Source organism: Crocodylus siamensis, chromosome 2, assembly GCF_052110815.1.
Source record: "Crocodylus siamensis isolate JL-2025a chromosome 2, ASM5211081v1, whole genome shotgun sequence".
In the NCBI taxonomy this organism is placed as follows: domain Eukaryota; kingdom Metazoa; phylum Chordata; order Crocodylia; family Crocodylidae; genus Crocodylus; species Crocodylus siamensis.
The window spans coordinates 92,643,689-92,667,820 of record NC_143396.1 but is presented as its reverse complement, the minus strand read 5'-3'; the positions used below and the strand labels follow the sequence as shown (position 1 = coordinate 92,667,820).

The following is a 24,132-nucleotide window of genomic DNA, read 5'->3' as shown; positions in this document are numbered from 1 at the left end:
GTGATTTTTGGTCTGTGAATGAGAGGAACTGCGTGGGAAATAAACTGAGCATGGGAGTGCATCAGTGAATGGATAAATAACATTTTATTTCCTGTCTGAGTGCAGATCAGATTACATTTTGATGCATCTATGCCTGACCCCTTAAAACTCTGTATTGAAGAGTGTGTAGCTCAGCACATTCAGTGACAGCTGGGGCACCAACCTCTATGGTCATCAAGGGAGTAGCCAACTAGGGGAGGATGAGCAGGGCATGGCTCCAGCTGCCAGGTGCAATGCTGGCTACAAGGTGGGTGGGGAGGGCAGAGCAGCAGCCACAGGGTTGTCACCAGCCAGAGGTTTATTTTCAGTGGAAGTTGTTGCTGGTGGGGGGAAGTGTCAGCTAACTCTGTTTCCTTTTTTGGCTATTAAAGTACTGCTCTACATACATTTCAGCAGCAGCTTGCCCTGTTATGCCTCTATTAGCTGCTGCTACACTACAGTGCATCACTCAGTGCACATAACTGCCCGCTTGCACCTTTATGTAGAGGTACCCTGGTAGTAGAATGAATGATCTGCTGTGTTGGAAAGAAGCTAAATATGAGGGGTAAGGGAATTGCCAATAGATCTTATTTAGACCTTTTGACATCGGGATGGGGTCTACCCGCAGTCAAAAACTGTCAGAGGGAAATCACCAGAATGTGTTTATACCTGTCACCCTACCATATACCTGCATGGCTTCTTGTGGCTCTGTGCTGTTAATACTAGATGCGTCCACTGGTCTTGTTCTGCTAGCAGAAAGAAGGGCTTCTGCCACTTCCGAGTAGCTCTGAGAGAGGACCCACTCTTTATGTTTGCCAACAGAATTCAAATCCTTGTAGTATAGAACAGGTGTTTTCTGCAAAGAAACAGTGGATTTTTAGACTTCCATGTCCTGATTCTATTTATAGCCATTTAAGCTTGGGCAAAATGGGGATAAATAGAATCATAGAAAAGTAGGGCCAAAAGGGGCCTCGGGAGATCATCCAGTCCAGTCCCCTCCTCAAGGCAGGGTTGTCCCTGACTAAACCATCCCAGTAGGCTGTCTGTCTAGCCAGCTTTTGAGTCCTTCCAAGGATGGAGATCCCACAGCCTGTTCCAGTGCTCAACTACCCTCATAGTGAGAGAATTCTTCCTAAAGAGTACTATAATGTGTATCCTTTTAACATCCCGTTCATAAAGGGATCAGTAACTGCACAAGGGGCCTTTCTGTGCTGCCAGAAGTGTTAACACAGAAACATGAGAGATGCGGTTTTCATGGTCTGCAGGGGACAGTAGAGCCCCTGACGGCCTGAGGAATCCATGAGGGCTACTCTTTAAGTTGTTTCCTTGCTTCAGTGCACAGTTCCAGGGGTATAAGGTCTGATCTAGCCACCTGCTCATGATTTGCACACTCCTTTTTTCCAATCTGCCTTTATACTTGGCCCGAACTGATACCTTCTCCCCTAGTGATGCATTCTCAAGTGCACCTTTTACCCAAGACTGCATTATTTGGCAGCAAAAGCTTTATACGTGGGTGACGGCAGCTCTGAACCTAAGCACGAAGGTCCCCTATGTGAGCATTTTCCCCACAGTGAGTTTAAACCAGCCTGTCTGGTATAAAAAGAGCTGGAATGCCAGGATAAATATGTTCTTCTTTTATGTTTTTCTTTAAAAAAAAATTACTTCATTTGTGTGCATTTAGTCTTTTATAATGTAACTGTTCTAATTTAGGTCCTTTTGATAACTAATAGTCACTTCCCTCTCAAAAAACCCCCCACACACAACAAAAATGATTTCCATATAATGTCTTTAATTGTTTCTGCACGTTAGTTTTGGCTGTATGCCAATTTTGAAATCATTACGCTGTTTCAGAGTGTAAATAAGTGGGTCTGGGCTAATAAGTTGTATGAAACACAGTTCCACATTTCATTATAATCCACTTACTAAAGTGGAAAAACCTTTTAGTACAGAAAGTGCATCTGCTTTTAATTTTCATTTTGATCTTTATGTATTTTCAGACAGAAGTGTACCTTTTTTGAGGAAGCTTTTTATATAGCCACGTCTACCAAATTCAGAGTTACTCCAGAAACAGCAAAACTAAGATACTTGCAATGTGTCCGAACAAAATTGCAGAATATGATTGCCCTTTCACATGCAAAATTACAAATCTGGGTTAACTTGATTACACTTATGTAAGTATAAGGAGAATCAGATCATTAACCTTAATTTGTGGAAGGCACACAGCTTAATTTGTGGCATGCTTGCCAAAAGGTTGGCCCCCACTGTCATAAGACACTACCCAGATTAGAGTAGGAAAAGGCTTATCAGTGAAGTAAATGGCCTACTGAAGACAGCAAGCACTTAGCCTAGCAGAGAATATCTGTGGACTGTGCTCCTGAATACCCTCTGTTTTTACTCAGTTATCTGAGTTTCTTAGATAATACAGGTAGTAGGCTATGCTGTTGGTATCATTAACAAATCTGATTTGTATAAAAAGGGGATGATGATTAAGGCCTTATTTCATAAGCATACAATTTTTGTATGTACATGTGTGCACAGTTTCCCCCTTATTCATAAAAAAAGAAATGTATAGAAAGTTGTGTTCACTCATGGGCCTGTTTGAGACCCAATTCAACAATATTAAACTCTGAGTGCCACTCCAATCCCCTTCCCCTGCCTGATCTACCACTTTGCTCTTTGCTTCCTACCCTGTGCTCCCTGTCTAGTCTGCTGCTTTGCTTTATGCTTCCTGCCCTGTCTGTTGCTGTGCTCCCTGATCTGCCATGCGCTACATACATAGGCTGCCTATGTCCCTTGTAGCGGGCATAGACCCCTGATCTATGGGATCAGTCTGTGATGGTGTCACACCTAACCTATATCAGACTTTAATAAAGGAGTTGGTGTGCTTTATTAGAAGTGGACAAAAGGATTTTTATATCAGTCATACTTATTTACTTCCTGGCAATTGTGTGGCTGGCATTTCTCAGCCCCACCATGTTGACACCCAGGGTGGTTGCCCCAGGTAACCCACCTTCATTATACTACTGGCATAGCTCCTCTTCAGCCCTGAAGCAAATGCTGGATATAAACTATGGTGTTTTAATTGTAATTGATCTTTAACTGAACAATGTAGAATTTGAAATAATCATTATTACAATGATCTCTGGGAATAAATTGGAAAAGAACTTTTATGCTATGGTGATGCTATAAGAGTGCTTTAAGATGGCACGTTTAAGTCCCCAGTGTGTGTTTGTGTTATCTATTATTATATTATCGTTTGGGCTAAAATTTGTCATCCTTGTTTTTATATAAACATGGAAGTTTTATGTGTAGGGGAAGCCTGGTAAAATCCCATTTTAGTCTGAAGTCAAGTAGAAGGCACCTTATAGACTATACCTTGTAGACTAACTAAAGACTGTGCACACAGTCTTTTGTGAGCTAAAGGTCACTTCATCAGGCAATGTGTATTGTAGCATCTAATGAAGTTATATTGAGCTTTTGAAAACTTGTACTATATAGATAGATCTACTTTAGACTATAAGGTGCAAATCTTCCCTGCCTTCTACTCAAAATCCCGTTTTGCCAGGTGGATTATGCTAACATGAAAATATGATTTTGAATACATTTTTATATATATAATATATATATATAATAAACACATTTATTTTTACTCAACACCAATTCAGTTTTAATGCTTATTTAGCACAAATTAGGGCTAAGTCCTATAGTATCTTCGGTAACTGAGTAAAGTTACTCATACATGTGGCCCTTGTAGCTGAATGAGGACAAATTAACTTGACAAAAGAAATCTATTTTGGGATGATGACTTAATAGGTATTTGAAAACTGCATAGTGGATATGTTCAGTAAAATGCTTTCACTGAATTTTCCATCACTCCCAACTTGAGGTCATTTCATTGTGCACTTTATTATGTTTTTCTTTTTAATTTTTATTTCTGTGGGAGAATAAAACAGAATTCTATGCCAAAAGATACATTAATGCAGTGTTACAGGGGAATGTAAATGCACAAAGTACAGGCCTTCAAGTATGCTGTTGTTACTGAAACCGTAACTTGACCACATTGTATGCATTCTACTTCTAGCTGTAGATTTCAATAATCATTCAGCATTCAATAAGATAAGAAAGAATTTGGACTTTGCTAGTACTTGGGTAGTGCTAGTCTACCAGGGAAGAAAGAAGTGGTGAAGACTGAGAAGTTAGCACACTTCTCTTTGGGTCAGGGCTGCTGCCAGAAGTGTCACAATTTAAACCAATTATGAAATAAAGGTGAACAAGAAAAAATTCTGCAGCATGTTTCATAAGAATCAAGCCAAAGGTTTAAGTAATAGACACAAAGGGGGATCAGGGATTAATACAATTCTCTGTCCTTTTCCTGGCTTCAAAAGCAATGCTTCCTCAAACCCTCCCCTTTTCTCTGTGTACACTGGTGAAATTGCCTTCTCCTGGGTTTTTCCCTACTTCAGCCACTCATGGAAGTGCTAATTTAAGCGTTATGGCCAGACTCTGACATGAGTAGTTACATGCTTAGATAGGTCACATCCTCAACAGGTGAGTAGAGATGCACTGATTTAGAACAGCTGAGATTCTTGTCCTGTATGTCTGTTGGAAGTTTTTCTTAATTTAGCCTCATAAAAGTCAAGCAAACAAACACCCAGGGAAATAGCTTGCCTAACTGATGAACAGTGGTTGCAGTGTTTCTCTAAGAAGCCATGTTTCATTTCGGAGATTGTTGAATGATGACTATAGTCAGGAGTCTGTGCACTCCTATGCACACTTGACCTAAATTCAGTCTTAAGAGGTCTGAACTCTGCAGCCTTCCAGTGCAGTGAACTGAAAATTCTTCAAAGCTTCAGATTTATATTTTAAATCTGCTTGAACTATTTGCTACTGTATTTGATTTCACATGATTTTAATTTTACATATGCCATTGGTTTTTCAGTTGAGAATGTAGGGTATTTTCTGATTTTTCCCATAATACCTATCTAAGCATGTCATCCAGCTAAGTCATAAAAGACCATTTCTTATATTCCATAAATGACATTTCTGATATTTTGAACATTGAAAATATGGTCAAAAAGCAACAGGGAAGCATGAGCATATTTAAAAAAAAATAGCACCTCTTTGCAGGTCATTCTTAATATGTGGTGTGATTACAGTTACTTTAGTAGTCAACATTTCTGTTTTCTGAATCTCCAAAGATATTTTTAGATGTTTCTGGGTATCATTAATGCTTTGCCTGAAACATGTAACATAAACTGTCTTTCATGCTGTGCAGGGTCCCAGATGAAAAGATTTGCCAGAATATTTATGGACAGTATTTTAAATTATTGCTGCCATTGTAAATTTAGTATACTCCCTCTTCGAGCTCTGTTAAACTGTGCATCAAAAACAAAAAGAAAAATATACTTTGAAAAACACCTTTCAGTACACATAGAGGAATACTAATAATCTGCTGAGTGTGCTAAATATACCACAATAAGAGACTTTAGCTTTAAAATGCGTTTCCAAAAAAAAGGGGAAGAGTAAAGACATAAAAAAGATTTAGAAGGGACATTTACATTGAGGCAGACACCCAGGTAAAGTTTGCTCATGCAAAAAGCAGTGCACTTTTCCTATCATTTTGTGCAAAGATTTCATAAGCCTTATTTGGAGGAAATAGCTAAGATTTATGATTCATTAAATCCTAAATTCTAATCTTGAATCAGTTGCTGAGTTACTGTGTGACCTTGGGTAAGATACTCACTTCTCTACCTCAGTTTGCCCATTTGTACAGTGGAAATAAAAACTTCCTTTTCTTATATGTTTTATAGGATTATTGTGAGGATTAACTAATATTGCCTGAAAATTTGACTATATGGTTTAGAGCTTGTAGGAGACGATATTTATGTATTGATGCTGCACATACTTACACATCTGCATAGTTTACTACAAGTAAATATTTTCAATAAAGTACCAACTTAGGTAAATATACATGTAAGAAAATTTGCAGAATTAGTATGGAAGTAGCATTTCAGATTATACAAGCCCATTTTTCAATATACGCTGTAAAAGAGCTCATCAAAGTGTTTTAACATTTTCTAGGACTATGTGGGTCAGATTTCTAATTTCTTGTTTAATTTTTTTGTTGCATTAATACTTCTAAATATAGAGCAAGGTCAATGCAACATGGTCAATGGAATGCAAATGTTTAAGTACAGTTTATGATTTATATAGGCAGAGGTTTTTACTCTATCCTCTTTAGGTCATCATGCTTGTACTAAAGCTGCTGTTCTTTCATCCTAGTCCCTACAGTGAATGTCCTTCCATTGGTTAGTGTTAGATTCTCTATTAAAAGCTCCAGTTCTCCTTGTCAAGTGACTCTGATTGGCCTCATCAAGAGTCTCACAGTAGATGTTCCTTAGCTATCTACCATTCTTAGTTATCAAACCATGCAGATATGACCACTTTCTCTTATTGACCCTGTGCCACCATTGTCTTGGAATTGAAGTCAATTTTGGCAATAAAAATACAATAGAAAAGCCTTACATTAAAGATGGAGTGTGCTGGTGAGACAAATACGCTTAGAGACCTTGTTTTATTAAACAAAATTTGAAAGCTGTACGTAGGCAGGTTCCTCCATTATTATATAAGGTATGTATCTTTCACTGGCAAAGTGTGAGGAAACAAGATGCATATTGTATGCTTGAATGGGAAGGCAGATATTTAAATCACTTTTATAGTTTAATACCAACTAAAATGCAAGGTATCTATAATACTTGTTAAATTTAATAAAAACCCGTATAAAAGAAAATTATGTTTTATATCCATAGAACATATTTATTAGAAAAATGGGTAATTCATTATACCAAGAAGAACTAAGGGTGCAGACAGAAGTGCAGCTCCCAGCTGTAATTCAGAACATTTTCTGCTAAGCACTCTGAGTTGCAACATTACCCCAGACCAAACAGAGGTTCAGTGTTGGCTCCAGAGGCAAGGGGAATCTAGCTGTGGGCTGGGAGCCTCCAGCCAGGTTCCCACAGCAACAGCCATGGCTCTCTGCCAGGGCTCTCAGTTTTGAGAATGGGATGGGAGAAAGGCAGTAGAAGGAGCTAATTCTTTGGGCTCCCCCAGCTGATGCTGAAGGTGGGGGAGTGAATTGTAGTCCCTCCCACCTCTATTAATTGAATCTGTTCCAATGCACTATAATTACAGTGCATCAGAGCAGCCTCCCAGAGCATCTGCAGGAACCCATAATGAGCATCACAACAGAACCTCCATGTTTCTTTCCTAGACTCTTAGGCTAAATACAGACAGTCGAAAAGCCTGAAACTGAATTGATTCAATCTTCACATGTTAGTCTAAGCTGCATAGATCAGGGGTGGGCAATTATTTCGGGCAGAGGGCCACTTACTGAGTTTTGGCAAGCCATTGAGGGCCGCATGACAGGCAGCCAGAGGCAGATAAATATTAATTTTCTAAAATTTTTAGGGGCCCTGAGGGCCAGATAGAATGGCCTAGCAGGCCGCATCCAGCCCACAGGCCGCATTTTGCCCACCCCTGGCATAGATTGAACCTATAAGCGAGTGAACAGACATTCACTTTTGATTCTGGAAATGCAGGGACTCAGTACTCAGTCTAGAAGATCCCATCAAGCATCTCTGATGCTGAGTTTCAGTTTTCAAACTGGATTTGTGTCTCCAGAGATAACATCCTTGTTAACAGCAGTACATGGAGATGAGAGATTACACACCCATCAGCCCTACTGTCTCTTTGCAAGTTTGTGTACACAAAGTCAAACCCTTACCTTTCTGTAGAAGTGCAAAGTTTCAAGAATTTAAATGAATATAGGATATCAAACAACAAGAATGTACTTCATGTAGAAAACAATGATTAAATCAAGACCCGTGACCTGATTTAAATTATGCTTTAACAAAGTACATGATACATTTTTTGTTAAAATAAAGAAATTACAGTAATAGCAATGGTAGGTTCAAAGTATATTGAAGGTTTAGAAAATATTAAAGTCCTGTAGAAACATGTAGACGAAACCCTAAAAAGTGAAGAATCGATGCATACATGCTTGACAAGGATCTTTATAGGGCATACCTATACTGCAATCCAAAGGTTTGACTGCAGTGAAGTTTGACTGCAGTATAGTGAGCAGTGTAGCTGCAAGAACAGATAACTCAGCACAAGCTAGTCACATGAATACTTATATTCATATGATTAGCTGAGTTTTGCAGCCAGTGCTGGGCCTATGTGACTTTAATTAGTGCCTGTGCTACCTAGTTTGAAACAGTCTTGGATAGGTGCATGAGCTGCAGTCACACCTCTGACTGCAGTGTAGATACCCTCTGAAGTAACAGAAACAACACTTCTGGATGGAGAAGATATTCAGAAAAACAAATATTCTGAAAGAGGAGGGGAAAAGAAAAGAGATGAAACTAAGAGGAGAGAGAAATCATAAGTTATTGAAGGTGAAAATAATAGAAGGAAGAGGTCAAGTTATCAAAAAATGTCTTGGAAGGTGCTCTTATGGAAGAAATATGTTTTCTAAAGGAGGGAGTATGCATGGTGATAAAGACTGAAGGAAAGATGCATCACAATAGATAGGTAAAAGGAAGGAAGTACTAAAAGTACGAAATAAGTTAACTTCACAAAAAGTGAATTTTAGTCTATTTTTTACTTTGTTTTAAAAAGAAAACTTACCTGCTCTTCTTTACTTTTCACACTGTATTAGGAGATACCTGTGCCCACATCTTGTCCTCTGCTGGTAATATAGGTCCACCCTCATTTGGTTTTTAGATGAATGACAAAAACAGCTTCCCTCTGTACTAGCAGGCATATTAATCTGGATATGATATGGATACTCTGTTGACTGACTGTAGCTAATTACATTATAGGGGAAACTGAGCCAAATGATGACTCCAAATTAGTTTGAATTTTGGAAAAAATCTGAAAGTTTGTCACATCTCCTTAAAATTAGAGGTAATACCTGCATTTGGAATATGTATTTTTTCTCGTGGCATTCATAAGTACATTAATCTTGTACTAATAAATCTCAGCATCAAGGATCATTGTTAATTAGTGTGTAGTGGTCAGACTAGACTGGTTTAAACAGAACTGAGGAAGTTAATTATCAAAAGTTTCAGGCAGCTCTGGCAATAAGTAACCAGTTATTCAGAAAGAGAATGCCTTACTGTAGATTTAGGACTGGAGCAGGGGGGATGGGGGAAATGTGCATGTAATTGAATTTGGATAGCAGAATTCAGAGGGGCTGCCCTACTCTGTTTCCCAGGTTGTTCTAACCAGTTCAAGAGCAGTAAAACAGGGTTATGTAATTGACATGTGATGTAGCCTAAAATAGTGACTGCAAACATAGGCTGCTGTTGCTGGGCAGTTGTCAACTACAGAAATCCTTTAACTATACAACAAATGGACCTTTTCAAATGAAAATGCAGTTCAGATTATTAAATAGAGTGAACAGAATGTAAGGCCTGTTTATTTTTACCCTAAAGAATAATGGCTTCTCTGAAACTGAATTTTTAAAAGAAATTGAAAATATCATACTCAGTCATTTTGATGTATTTCAGAGCACCTATTATAAATCACAACACAAACATTTCTAAAATACATGAAATTTGCTACATTCTAGAAAATGTGATAGCATTCCTGTAAAATATGTAATATTTTGGTTGTTACATGTGGTAAATTCTGACAGATTGTAGCAACAACTTTATATATAATAATAATTATAATGAATAGACTGTAGAAATAATATGCATTATCAATTCAAAGGGATTGTAAACAATACAGTAGTAGTACTGATATCACAAAATCGCTGGGGTTTTCACATAAGTTGATGAGCACAAAGGAGAGTAAGAAGGGCAGATTACATGGATTCATGCTGTAGCAGGGAAACTCCTTCACTAGGGTTATGCCAAAAAGAGGAAAAAATCCTGATTTAGGTAAAAGTCTGTTTGCTTTATCTAATAGTTTATAAAGAAGAGGCTTCCCCTTTTCCTAAAATTCATTGATTTTTCTGAAACACATTCCCATTAGATTAGGTAAAGAATACTGTAACCACTTTCAAAATTACTATAGGAACCAAAATCTGTGCTTAAGTAAGAGGTTAAATCAGTGCGTAGGAAGGAGGGATGGACAGAGGAAGCTGTTTCAATCTGTTTAGGAAATACTGCTTATTTCTGAGAGCGAGGGAATCTTATTATAGAACTTCAGACATTGGGTTTAGATACTGTGGGCCTGAATCTCCTCTCTATAATTTACTAGTATCAATCAGCTGTCATTTCATTGAAGTTAGTAGAGTTAAATCAGTAAATCCAATTGACAAGAGGAATATTCGGGCCTGAAATTTCACATGATATGAAGAATTTTCCTTTGGATGAAATTCATTCTGCTAGAAAGGTCGTGTGAAAGCACTCTGCATCTTTTAAATGCTACATGTGCTCATCAGTGAGGCCTCAAGTGACACAGGGCCTTTACATAGATTCTCACAGCATTACAGCATTATTATTATACAGCAGGGCCTTTACATTGGCTTCTCACAGCATTATTACAGCACTGTTTGGAGTTTATGATAAGGTGTATTGAGTTTGTATTTAGACAGATCTAGTGGCTCAGCATTTTTGCAGGATGGGATGAGAGGCAGAAATCTGTAGGCTGGTCCAGAAGTTGGCATAGTGGCACAGTTTTATATGTATTACTGGGACATGTATCTTAATTCATAATAATTTAATCCCCAGTTATCCTTTTGAACAGTTATTTTTTACTGTTTATGAAAAGCTAAGTCAACACAGTGCATTTTACAGTTTGTCCTGAAGACAGCAAGATGTAAGGTCACTTTTCACAATTGAAGAAATGCGTCTAAGTTTGGGGCCAGATATTACACTGACTTCTAAATATTACGTGTGTTTCAAATTTCCATCATCCCTAAAAGATGAAGCTAACATAGAGATCATGATCCCAAACAGAGAGAGAACTTGGATATCATAATAGTGGTCCTCAACTGTTTTAAGCTCAAGGCATACCTTGTTAGACTCAAGACACATCTTCAAAAATGCCAACTCTTAGCTTTCACTCATTTTTTGGCTACAGAAAAATAACTGTTCTAAAGGACTCAGGTAGACCTTACCAGTTTAGAATGTTTTTGGCATTGTGGATCCCTATTTGAAACCAGACGTGCGTGGACATTTGGTTCCCTGAGGACAACTTGTAGTGGTGCACCTTGCGCTGCTGCTATTTGTCCCCAGGGAACACCTGTGCCACACACGCTCTGGTGCACAGCAAGGTGCCCCAGGTGAGGTAGGGGAGGCTGGGGCCAACACTGGGCTGGCCCTAGCAACCTTACTTGGGGTCCTAGGGACCTCTTTGGGGTGCAGCCGCATTGCTTCTGCCACACACAGCCTGGCCAGCAATGGAGTATGGCTCTAGCTGGCCAGGCTCCAGCTTTGGGCAGCACACACCGCCACTGCAGCACAGAGAATAAGTGACATGCAGTATGTGGCACCACATGCTGCACAGCCATGCTGCTCTGGACGCAGCCTCTGGGTTTATCTTCTGAATCACGTGTAGGTGTTTGCAGCTAACATTGCTAATATTGCTCCCTGGTGCACCTTTTAGAAAGATCTCACCGCACCCTAGGGTGCCACCCTCTGGTTGAGAATCATTATAATAGAAGATCAGGATGAAGTTTTCTTCCTAAGGTCCATTAGGTTAATCAGTGGTAGACATAATAAAAGCTTCTAGTGCTGTGGATCAGCATATGGAAAAATGGTTATTTTCAGGGAGAAGTACCATGCTATGGGATTGAAAATAGGTACAGTTACTAAAGAATCCTAAAGTAGTGAGAACTCCAGGACTGTAGACTGCATTTATGATCCCATGATAGAACATCCTAAAGTGAGACTGTGGTGACTGTGTCTTTCAGTTGCATAACTAGAGGGGGGAGAGGCAACTGGAGCAGGACCCCCAGGTGCTGTGGTCGTGGGGAGGATGCCACAATAATTGCAATCACTGGCTGATTGCACCCCTGTGATTGGCTTTGTGGCAGGCAGTGCTGCCCCAAACATCACACGGCTGTCTTGAGTATGGAGTTTCCCAGCTATGTCTGACAGCTTTAATGCATTTGAGTCTTCCAGAAGCAAATCAGTCTTGCTCAGGTTTCCTTGAATCCATCTTCTTCTTTTATACAGTTTATTCGTTTGCTAGCAGGCTGGGAAATGACAGAATAGGGATTCAAATTCTTGTCTCCCACATGGTGATGCAGAAGGGTAAAAGTAATGATGGGATGTATAAAATTACTGAATTTATACATAGGTAATTCGTGTTTCCCTTAAAATACATAGTTATGACAAAATGCCTGGAAAGTTAACTGTTCAAAGTAAATGATTAATAGGTACCACGGGGTTACATGTTAAGAAGAAATACAGTGGAGTTGTCATATTCGCAGCAGAGCTGCCAGAATCACTGCATTTTTAGTTCTCAGGTTTAGAACATCTATATTTATCATAAAGTGCACTTATTAATGTAAAGTAAGCAGTGGTATACATGTATTCCATGGTGAGCTGAGAATAGTTGAAGACTAATGAAATTCCTTGACTACTTTAGTTTGTGAACACAAAATTAAAAGGACAGCTTCATGCTCTGCTTTTATGTACTATTCCCCTATTGTATTGCTTTAAAAACACAAAATTCAGTAGCAAAGAGAAAAGTCAGTTGGTAGAGAGCCAATGAAATATGATAAGATAGAGATTCCTCAAAACTTAAGAACTCTGGAAAATATTGACATATTCCCATCCATATCGAGCTTCCTGACTAAAACACCAATCCTCAAAAGTGCACAATCCTCAGCATCTTAATGTAAGGCTTTTGAATTCAGAAGCACTCCATGTTGCTGCCAGGTCCTGCTGATACATATCACTTTCCAGGATTAGGGGCTAAAGACTTTTTATAAAGCTGATGGAGGGAGGGGGAGGGAAAAGGAATCAATACAGTGTAATTGCAAGAAGGCAACATTCTTTAATTGTTAAAATTAGCAAAAATCTGCACACCTCCTTTCTTTTTTTGTAACATTGCATGATCTTGTTTTCAAAGTCTAAGTATGGAGCCACAAGGAATATGATTATTCATTGGTATTTTTGCTTTCTTGGTCTTAACCACAACTTCTACCGCAGTCAGACAATGTTCTGTTTTGTAAAATGAGGCTTGGAAATTGCAGAAACTGTAGACATTTTGGGCTAGGATGGCTCTCAAGAGATCTTTTAGTCCATCCCTTGCACTGTGGAAAGATAATCAAACTGGACCACCCCTGACAGTTGTTTGTCTACATCCTGACCTTAAAAACCTCCAATGAAAGAGATACCACAGCTTCCTTACATAGCCTACACTGGTGCTCAACTATCCATGTATTTAGGATTTTCTTTTCTTAACATATAACTAAATTTTTATTTTTCTGCAAGTTCATTTGGTTTCATCTTGCCCTATTAGACATAGTGAATAACTGATCACCATCTGCTTTATAATAACATTTTACGTGATGGAAAAATGTCCTCTCTTAGCTCTCTTTTCTAAATTAAACAAACCCAAATCCTTCAGCCGTTCCTTATTGGAAATGTTTTCTAAATCTCTTATCACCCTTATTATGTTCCTCTGGACTCTCTCGTATTGTATACATCTTTCACTAAGTGTGGTGTCCCAAGCTATGGACTGTATTGTGGCTGAGACCTCATCAGTACCAAGTAGAATGGAATAATTAAAGCCTTGTCAGGATATGACTGCTAATTCATGCCAGAATGAGATGTGCCCTTTTTTGCAACAGTCATATTTTTTACTCATATTTAGTTGACTCGGAAAGTAATCTGCTATAACCCCTGATCCCTTTTCTGCAGCATTGTCGTCTAGCCAGTTATTCCCCACTCATCCTCTATTTAAGCTACAGTCTTCCTTGTAAGAGCCTTTGGAACTGATACTGGGAGTTCCAGAACTGGTGCTAGCTACAATTTAGCTTGGAGATGAGTGTGCTGGTTTTTGTAAGCCAGGGGTTGTCAGCTTGTATCTCATTGGACCTTATCCATGAATAAAAATTTTTAAGCATGGTGTTATAGACTAGAGATAGGCATTGCACATAAACTGGTTTAAGTGATCAGAAACTGGTTTAAACCTGTAACAGAATAGATGTTCAGTGCACATAAACTGGTTTGAAAATGGCTGAAACCGGTTTGAGACAAACCTGGTTCAATGTACTATCGCACTTCACAGATTTGGCTCAAACCGGTTTATGCAATGTCTGTCCCAGACCCCTTGCTGATCTAGGTTAATTCAAAGTCCCCCAGCATTTTGGCATGCTCCCTGGCCTGGGCAAGGCTCTCTGCTCCACAGCAGGGCTGGCCCCTCCCCTCTGCTCCCTGACTGCAACTCTGGCAGAGACTTGTAGGCACAACAGCGTCTGCCTGGCTTCCTCCTGCTCTCCCCCACCCCTCACCACTCCCGGCTAAGCAGGAATCCTGCATCCCCCCTCCCTTACACAGACACCTTAGCATTAGCTAGCAAACCACATGCTGGCTATGGTCCATGCTGTGGTAGACAACAATGTCTGCTTAGGGCTTTTTGGAGCTAATCAAAGCTAAGCTGGTAATGTCCCTCTCTCCCTTCTTTGTTTAAGAAGAGTTTGAACTAATGAGAGGGGCTGTTTGTTTTCTGATAGGGTGATAAATGCAGATAAATGCTGTGTTATCAAGGAGGGGTGGGGGAACCCCTCTATAATCCTGCTGGGGCCTGGCCTTGTCCCTCCCCCCATGTTAGCTCAGCCCTGTGGAAGGGAAGTGAGGGCTGCTCTAGCACCCCCGGCTTCTAGCCTGAGCCACTGCAGGCATGTGCCTGTATTTCTGGGACGTCTGTACAGTTACAAAGTGATTCAGCCTAGCCAAGTGAGACTAACCTGCAAAGATTGAGTCGATTCAAGTTCAGAGTTTTTGAATGTCTGTCCGTAGTCATATGCTGTCTCTTGCAACATGTAGGTTTTAAAAGCCCTAGAAAAAAAAGTATCTTGTGGTTGTGTCAGGACTGACTAGCTTTATAAATATGTTGGACAATGGATTTGTATAGAATAGTTTAGATAGAAATGATCCTGCTTCTGGCAGGGGTTCAGACTAGATGACCTCTAAAGTTCCTTTCCAGTCCTACTTTGTATACATCTGTAAAGTTATTCTATAAAATATTATTCTAACTTCTGAAAAAATTGGGAATCTTGACTAGTCCGGTGACAAAGATGAAGAAATCAAGAAGGCTGTGACAGAATATAGGAATGTGAAAAAGCAGGAGTTACAAGGAAAAATCTCCTTGCCTCTCCACAGCAAGAAATAATAGAAAAGAACAGTTACAAACAGCAATAAACCACAACTAAAAAGAGGAGCAATAAGCTTTAAAAGAATAACCTTCTTAAAAAGGTTAACTGAACCCACTTAACACAGGTGAAAACCACATCTCTGTGGTCCGGTCCTCCATCTTGTCTCCTATTTCCACAAATAGAATTAATACCTTAATTTCAAATGCCTGGTAAAATGGTGGAGAAAATTGCCATCTCTGTTCGTAATACTAGAGCAGTAGTTCTCAGCCTTTTTAGACTCCAGACAACCCCTCCAAAAATACCAGTTCTTAGCTTTCACTTGTTTCTTGACTGTGAAAAAATAAAAGAAGAGTTTTTCTATTGCAGAGAATTCAGAAAGATCAAAACAGGTTAGAATGTTATTGACACCATGGCAGTGATTCTCAACCAGGATGACTTGGGGTGCCCTGAAATTCTTTCAAGGGTGTGATGAGGTGCTGCGTAACATGTTAGGCATGAAAATAGGATACACAAGACAAAACCAAGATTTCATCCATAGGGTTAAAAACTTTCTGACCTGTAGTGGTCCTTCTGAGTTTCTTGCAGTAGAAGAATTGCTTTATTATTTTTTCTGTAATCAGAAAACATGTCAGACTAAGAGCTGGCACTTTCTGAGGGATGCCTTGAATCCAGGGAAGCGGTGCCTTCAGTCTGGAGAGATTGAGAGCCACTGTACTATGTATTCCTGTTTGAAACCTCTGGTTTTATCTTGCTGTTACACCCTGGTTGAGAATCACTGCGTTAAGAGTGGTAGGATTTTTTTTCTACTAATTCAGCAAGGGGTTTGAGGAGAGAAAGTATGGAATTCATCACCAAAATCTTAGGTTACAGGCCTCTACAACAAATCGAAGTCGGGGTGGGGGAGAGGGGGAGGAATAATATACAGACAACATGGTTCAGTACCACTTTGTAAGGGAAATGGTTCAGAGATCATATTATTGATCACAGCTCTTGAAGTGGGATTTTATATAATAAAAGTATTCACTTTGGAATTGTATCTTGCTGCTACTATATCAATAATCTAATGTACATTATCTGAACTATGCTTTTTTTAAATCGTCCTTGATATATGCAGATTAATATAAGGAGGATGTGTTTCAATCTCTGTGGTGAAGTTTTGGTTATAACTTTAATTGGAACAATTCATAGAATCATTGCCTGATTTAGGAATTGCAGAAGTAATAGCTTAACTTAAAGTGGTTGGTAGTGTACCTTGGTGTATTTTGTTATTTTTTTTAGATGTAGCTAAAACAAAGCTTTTTAATATCTCCTCCAGCCTTTTCTCTCTTGCAAGAAGAGACTACCCTTCTTAAAATCACTATATGTTTTTAAAATCTTTATTTGTTTTATCACTGATCATATTAGTTCCTTTGATTCCTTTCACTGGATCCTTCTTTCTCCTTCTTATCTTTATATTTAGGTTGCTTTATAATTTATCCCAACCCAATTTAGCTGATCTTGTAACCTTTTGTGACCTTCCTGTTCAAGTATTCACAGCCTTTACTGTCTACAAATTGGCTTCTTCCTTAAACAGCTGCTTGTCTTTTTCCAGCTTGAACCTCGTACATGAGAAAAACCTGCCGATACAGCTTACGTAACCACTATCTTGTCTTTTTTCAAGTCCCTCCTTTAGTCTCTTCTCTGCTAGGATCCTTATAAAACCAAGCCTGCTGATAATGGCTAGAATAGTGGCAAGCTCTGTATAGTCTTCTTCCTGTTTCCTTTTCCATCTCCCTTCTTCCATCTTTGCAACCTCAGTGGCAAAAAGAAAAAAGAAAATAAAACTTGCAGCAGAATACTGTAAAAAAGTTCTACTTGAATGTTATGGCTCACCTCAGGCTTCCCCAAACTTCAGAGAAAGAGTTAGTGGTATCTTTTTATTGTGTTAGAAGAGGAAAAGAGTGTGGGGAAGAAGAGATGGGGAATGAAAAGAGTTTTGTGAGAAGCAGAGATAGAAAAAAGAAGAAAGAAACAGCCCATTCTAAAGGGCATTTTAGCACCTTAGGATGCAGGCTTGTGCCTGGTGAATGCCATTTTCCCTCTCTGATTTCAGTAGGAATTTATATGCATTGGAAAAACTCTGTATCTGTCTGTATCCTTCAGTGTCTGATGCCTTAAAAGTCTTGCCGAAAGGGAAGTTGGGCAAAGGGATGGAGATTTAGTTGCAAATAAATCCAAACCTGTTTCCCATAATTATAGAAAAGAAAACATACTTTTTACTGGATATATATTTGCAATTCCAGGGTCCAGAAGGCTATTGTCTGGATGATAATTGTTCTATTATGTAGTTGTATTATGCGTAGTAAGTTCATATAAGAAGTGCTGGGTTGTAGGGTTTTTTTGTAGTTCCCATTAATGCAGTAAAAAAACTAAAAAGATTATTAAGTGTTAAAATATTTTAGATTTTCCAAAAAAATGCCTTCTAGAAATAAGGAATCTTGTATGCTAAAGAAATTGTCAGCAGATAAATGAATATGTTATTTATGAGAGAAACTGCTTGCACCTTTTGTATCATGTATTAGTTTAAATATTCAAGTATATGCTATTTCAAAACTGATAAATCTTTACTGAATTGGACTCTCAGCAAACTTTCAACAACAACATTCAGTTATTGTAGTCTACTCAAAGTATCCTAAGTCTGAGTTGTAGAAGGGTTCAAGTACATAGTAGGAATATTTCTTATAACAGCACGGTATGACAGGGACTGAATCAAACATTTTCACAATATATAAAAAAAAGTGTCCTGTGTAATTATCCTGAAGTACATAAATGTTAACCTACTTTTACTAAGCTCATTAGCTTTTGAAAGCAGTAATGAAAAATGTTGACTTAACAGGTGTACAACTTCATAGAAAAAACTACCTTCAAGGGAATTCCGCAGTGGGGTTCATTTTGCAGCATTTAAGCTGACTGGTCATAATAATAGCCTGCACCCACCTGTAAAAGCCTAAAAATGGTATTGCAGTGCTGTGTGATGTACCAAGGACAATTGTATAAGTATTGAACAGTTATGTCCACATTTCTAGCCAAAAATAACATTTTTTACAATCATATCAACATTCAAGTATTGATATTTTTAATGGCACCTTTTTAGTATGGAGTGTTACATTTACCACTCTCTCTTGTCCCTTTTTTCATATTTTAATCCTCCGTTCAATATTTCATTCTATTTCTTTACCATATGTATTTAAATTTGTATACAGAAAATATGTTAATCAGCATTAGACATGATATTTCTTTCTGAGTCATTATTTAATTAGTCTTCAAAACCTGTTTTACGTCAGTTGATTTGGTACACAAAAATATATTTTTCTGGTCTCCCAGAGTCCCATCATGCCCCTTTCAGGTTAGTTTGAATAGAACACTGAAGCTAATGTAATCTTCCTCTTTGACCACTCTGACCATACTATGCTAATTCTTCCCTGCCTTCTACTTTCTTTCTCTTTCAAATTCAAGTGTCCTATTCCTATTTTAAAAACCCTACGTGACTTATGCCTACAACTCTGCTTGCATTTTCCCCACTTTCTACATTCCTTCAATTATGCAAAACTAAATATCCTTAATATACTTTCCCCATTCTTGACCTCATACATTTTTGCATGCTGTCCCTTTCCCTTCCATGATTTAGAATCATAGAAATTAGGGTTGGAAGGGACCTCCAGAGGTCATCTCATCCAACCCCCTGCTCAAAGCAGGACCCATTCCCAATTAGATCATCCCAGACAAGGCTTTGTCTAGCCATATTTTAAAAACCTCCAAGGATGGATATTCCACAACACCTCTAGGTAACCTGTTCCAGTGTTTTACTCATTGCACACCAAACAGCTTGCTTCCCTTTAGGGTTGATTCATAACTGTAGTGAATCAGACACTTCTTCCGCAGAGAATTAAGACATTATCAATCACATTTCTGGTAACTGATTAAAACAAGCATGCTGTAAACTGCTTGGCAAACTGGCCTCTGTTGTGATGAATTATTATACCTGACTTCCACTGTCTGTTTCTGAGACTCTAGACATATTAGCACAGGGAATTGTCTGTTTGGTTTTTTTATATGCAGCTTTGTACTTAACAGTGCTTTACGTAACTTCTAATGATTCTGCAACTATAAAGTGTTCAAAAAAAGCTCAGTTTCAGTATGTCTGAAAACCATATGCAAATAAGCAGCATAATCCTGTTCACAAGGATGGAAAACATTTATTTCTAAGATGTACCAGTACTTTCTGTCTAGTAAAAGTGAAGGAACAAATGTTGATTCCTGTAACAAGATGTTTAATAGGTTCATCTGTATTTGTTTTGGAAGCACAAAGCTAGGTACTATGATAGGTCAAGGGTAGATAAAAATCGGGAAGATAAAGAACAGGAAGAGAGATTCTCTGGATTAACAGTGAAGAATGGAATATTAGAGAAATAGAAGTAGATCAGAAAGAATGGAAAATAGGAAGAATGAAAAACATGTAAACAAACAGGATCTGAATAACATTCTTCTTTGTTTTGGTTCATTCAGGACAGCACAATTACCTGTGTGCAGGACGGAATGACTGTATAATTGATAAGATTCGAAGGAAGAACTGTCCAGCTTGCCGATTACAGAAATGTCTACAGGCTGGGATGAATTTAGGAGGTAAGTGTAACATTTATAACTCTGCATTTAAATGTTGTATGTCAAAAAAATTTTTGCCTAATATCTTACATTCATAACAGCTGCATAATCTCAGAAGTTTAAGGTGGAATAACACTAGAAAAATGCACAATAGCTAATAAACCTTATTGTCATTCTAAATGAGATTTTGGGAGATACGTATTTTATGGCTTAGAATAAGAAAAGTGGGTGTTCGATGATGACAGTAATTTTAGTGAAATTTCATATAGCTAAGAGTGTTGAAGCTTTAAGAACTGTATGCTTTTTTGGTGATAGTGCTGGAGAGTGTTTCTGAGAACATTTAAAAACATTTTACGCCATAATGAAAGGCAGGTTTATGCAGAGTGTTAGCTCTCAATAACCTCTAAATCCATAAAGATTTAACAATGAAGTAGTTTAAATATGCAGTTATATTTATGATAATGCTGCATAATTCATATTCAAATAACAGAATAAGACAGAATCCTTTTTTTTTATGATGAGCAAAAGTATTTTGAAAACCGTACTGTATCACTGTTTGTTTTAATTCTTTTCATTGTTACAATGGGGTTTCTAGAATTTTATATGGCACAGACTTATCTAGTGTAGATTTAGTAGACATCTTTTGGACCATCTGGCCCTCCATATCATACTTCATTATTACACATCATCCTTCCAACAACCGCTTTCATGACTTCCATGGGGAAATTTGTCTGTGAGCAAAGGAAGAATTGCTGGTAGTATATGACAAGCACAAAGCCAAACTTCTTTTCCCTCAGATGTCATTAACCCTTCTGTCAGTAACCATTTGCTGCTATTTTGCTTACTGAACCTTCTATTCTCTCTACTCTACACTCTAGTCTTGTTGTCATACTCTTCCTCCACAGCCTTTATCCCAGTCAGTAAAATACAAACTTCTTATATGTATATTTAAGGTGCTTTATAATTGCCCTTCTTGTTCAAGTATTCACAACCTTTACTGTCTACCAATTGACTTCTTCCTTAAATTGCTGCTTGTCTTTTGAGCGAGGACAACTGGGTAGCTGCCCTTTTGAGGGAGGGCAACTGCATAGGCCATAGATCTGTCTTGCCCAGTATGCTGGTGGCTCCTTCATGGAGCCATCTCACAGGCATGTACCTGGCCTGCTTTACAGACACCCCGACACCTGCCCCTTCTGCCCACAGAGGCAGACACTGGCATATGCCTATCTTGAGTGCACCAGGTTGCAGCCCCTCTTCTGCCTGCTCCAGAACCTCTTGCTGAGGTTCTGGCTGCAGTTCTTCCTTCACCTTTTCTTTTATGGATTTCCTGTCCATGGCCCCACCATGTCCTGGGACTTCCTGGTCAGCCTCCTCCAGGCTGTAGCCAAGGTGGCTATCTACAAAACCAGGAAGGAGGCTCTGGCCAGGAGGAGCCCAGGCAAGTGTGGGGCTGCTTTCCTGACACTTCTCCACTCATGTATCTGGACAGAGTTCACTGGTCGGCATCCACAGGCTCCCTTGACTCCTTCAGGGGGCAGTGAGCGCTGGCTGGTGTGTTCCATTTGGTGTCTCCCCTGATGGCCTAGTTATTAACCTATGACCTCACTCCCATTCCTGTTTTCTTTTTTGTTGTCCCATGTAATCAGTTGATGTGTCCTCAGTAGTCTCCCTTATTCAGGGAGGCTTATAGTTCTCCATGATGGCCCAAGTCCTATGACCTACCTACAGCATATCAAATAGACCCGAGCAAAGAGTAGATGCTGAAAAGGAGATTGAACAAGGTATAACCACATTTTTTTCCTACTGTTCTGCTCCCACTTGCAGCCTCCAGCATTTAGGGTTTAGGAAGTTCTAATTCAGAGAGTATACCTCTAGCTCCTCTTCCCAATAATGACTGATGCACTTTTTCTCTAAGTATTTGTCTTATTGCTTTGAATCTGGCTAAACTGCCAGCTTCTACACCATCTTGTGACATTGAGTTCTTCGCTTTAATTATGCTGTGTGAAAAAGAACTTCCTTTTGTTAGTTTTATTTATTATTTACTACCTACTTGTTTCATTTTATGACTCCTGGTTCTTGTATTGTGAGAGATAATAAATAATAAATCCCTATTTATTTTCTCTTCACCATTTAGTATTTTGTAAACTTTTATCATGTCCTTTTTCTACCTGAACCTGGTCTAGCATCTTTGGTCTCTCCTTATATGACGTTTTCTCCATATCACTAATCATCCTTGTTCTTCTTCTTTGTGCCTCCGCTAGTTCTTTTATATCCTTTCTGAAATATAGGGACCAAAATGAGGCACAGTATTCAAGTTGTGGGTGCACCATGGATTTATGAAGGGACATGAGTGTTGGGGACAACTTCCTGAGTGTTGGGGACAACTAGGGACCTTGTTCTTCTTGAACTGTTGCTCACAGGCAAGGAAGAATTCGTGGGGAATGTAGTAGCAACTTGGGCAGCAGTGACCACGAGATGACTGAGTTCAGGATCCTCAGGAAAGGAAGGATGGAGAACAGCAGAGTAAGGATCCTGGACTTCAGAACAGCAGACTTCGACTCAGTCTGGAAACTGTTTGGCAGGATCTGAGAGGGACAAGAGTCCCAGAGAGCAGGCTGTAATTTAAAGAAACCTTACTGAGAGAGCAGGAACAAACCATTCTGATGTGCAGGAAGAATAGCAAGTATGGCAGAAGACCAGCTGGCTCACAAGAAATGTATTCTCTACCAAGTATGTCATGTCCATTGGTCAGGGCTTCAGTGTGTACAGGTCACAGAGCTCATTGATGGCTATATATTGTTCTTAAGATACTACTTTCTTCCCTTCTTACAGAATATTATATTTAGAAGCAAGAAAACAACATTTAAATACTTATATTCTATAGAGAAACATTATAATACACTGAATAGCAAAGTCTGGATTCTACCTTGCAGAATAAATACTGTTTCCCTAGGTTTTGTAAATAATTTCTCTCTTCTTTATACCCATCCTAATCTATTGACCAAATTAGGCCTTTAGTTATCACAATAGGACATTTTATAAAGCATGGAAGCAACATTTGGTGATGTATCATAGTCTTATTACTATTGCAAAGGCATTCATCTCTGTAAAGGAAAACTTTTTTTCTGGAAATAAATTCTGAATAAAAAAGAAATGAAAAAAAGAAAACTTAGGGCAGGTACTACTTAGTGGGTATGTCTACACAAGATAGTTTACTGTGCATTAGATTGATCTAATGTGCAGTAAAGCATCACCATCTACATGAGTGCAGCAATTAATACGCAGTAGGTTAGTCTCTTGCACCATTTTCTACTACCTGCAGATACATCTACTAGAAATAAGTTTATTAAAATAATGCATTGAAGCGCACGTGTAGCTATTAACCTAGGCATCAGTGAGCCACAGGGGGTGGGGAGTGCTATCCTGAGTTGGTGGGACACCTGCCAGCCACATGGAGATTGGGACTTGCTGTGTTACGGATTTGAACCTGTTTCTGATCACTTATACCAGTTTGTGTAGCCTGTGTCCGACCCCAGAAGTTCAATGTACATAAATCACTTTCAAAATGGCCCAAACCAGTTTAAGATAAACCCAAATGGATGTAGTATCAGACTTAACTGATTTAGGTTAAATCATCATATACGTCTGTCTCAGATCCCCTCCAGATTCAAGTTAACCGTCAATCCCCCAGCATCCCAGGATACTTTGCACCTCCCCTGCAAACCTTTGTTCACAGGGTAGGTGGGCTAGCCTTGGCCCAAGCTGTTTCTTGCCACCAAGCAGGGAGGTATGCTCAAGCACCCCCCCCAGCTTCTGGGTTGAGTCACTGCAGACATGTAGCTGGATTTCTGGAATCAAAAGTGAATGGTTTGTTCACTTGCTTATCAGTTCAATCTACACAGTTTAGACTACCTGCGAACATTATATTGTTTCAGCCTAGGGCTTTTTGTCTGTCTGTACTTAGCCACAGTGTTTGTATAATAATTCATCAAGTCACTATGTAATGTTTCTTCAGTGAAGCTATTTTCATAGTTTCCATCTCTGGAATTTCTTATCAGATTTTGCAATTTATAATGGTAACAAAGTTAAATTTACCACATTAACTTAATCCTTCTCCCTCTTTCAAAGAA

At 38.8% G+C, this 24,132-nt stretch overlaps 1 protein-coding gene across 3 annotated transcripts in view; it reads left to right on the top strand.

The window, feature by feature from the left end:
• NR3C2 (nuclear receptor subfamily 3 group C member 2) overlaps positions 1-24,132 on the top strand; it is a 332,295-nt gene that overhangs the window by 226,529 nt on the left and 81,634 nt on the right. For all 3 annotated transcript variants that reach the window (XM_090036366.1, XM_090036367.1, XM_090036365.1), the window contains one exon: positions 19,907-20,023. In XM_090036366.1, coding sequence (XP_089892492.1) covers positions 19,907-20,023 — 117 coding nt within the window. The remainder of the gene's footprint in view (positions 1-19,906; positions 20,024-24,132) is intronic.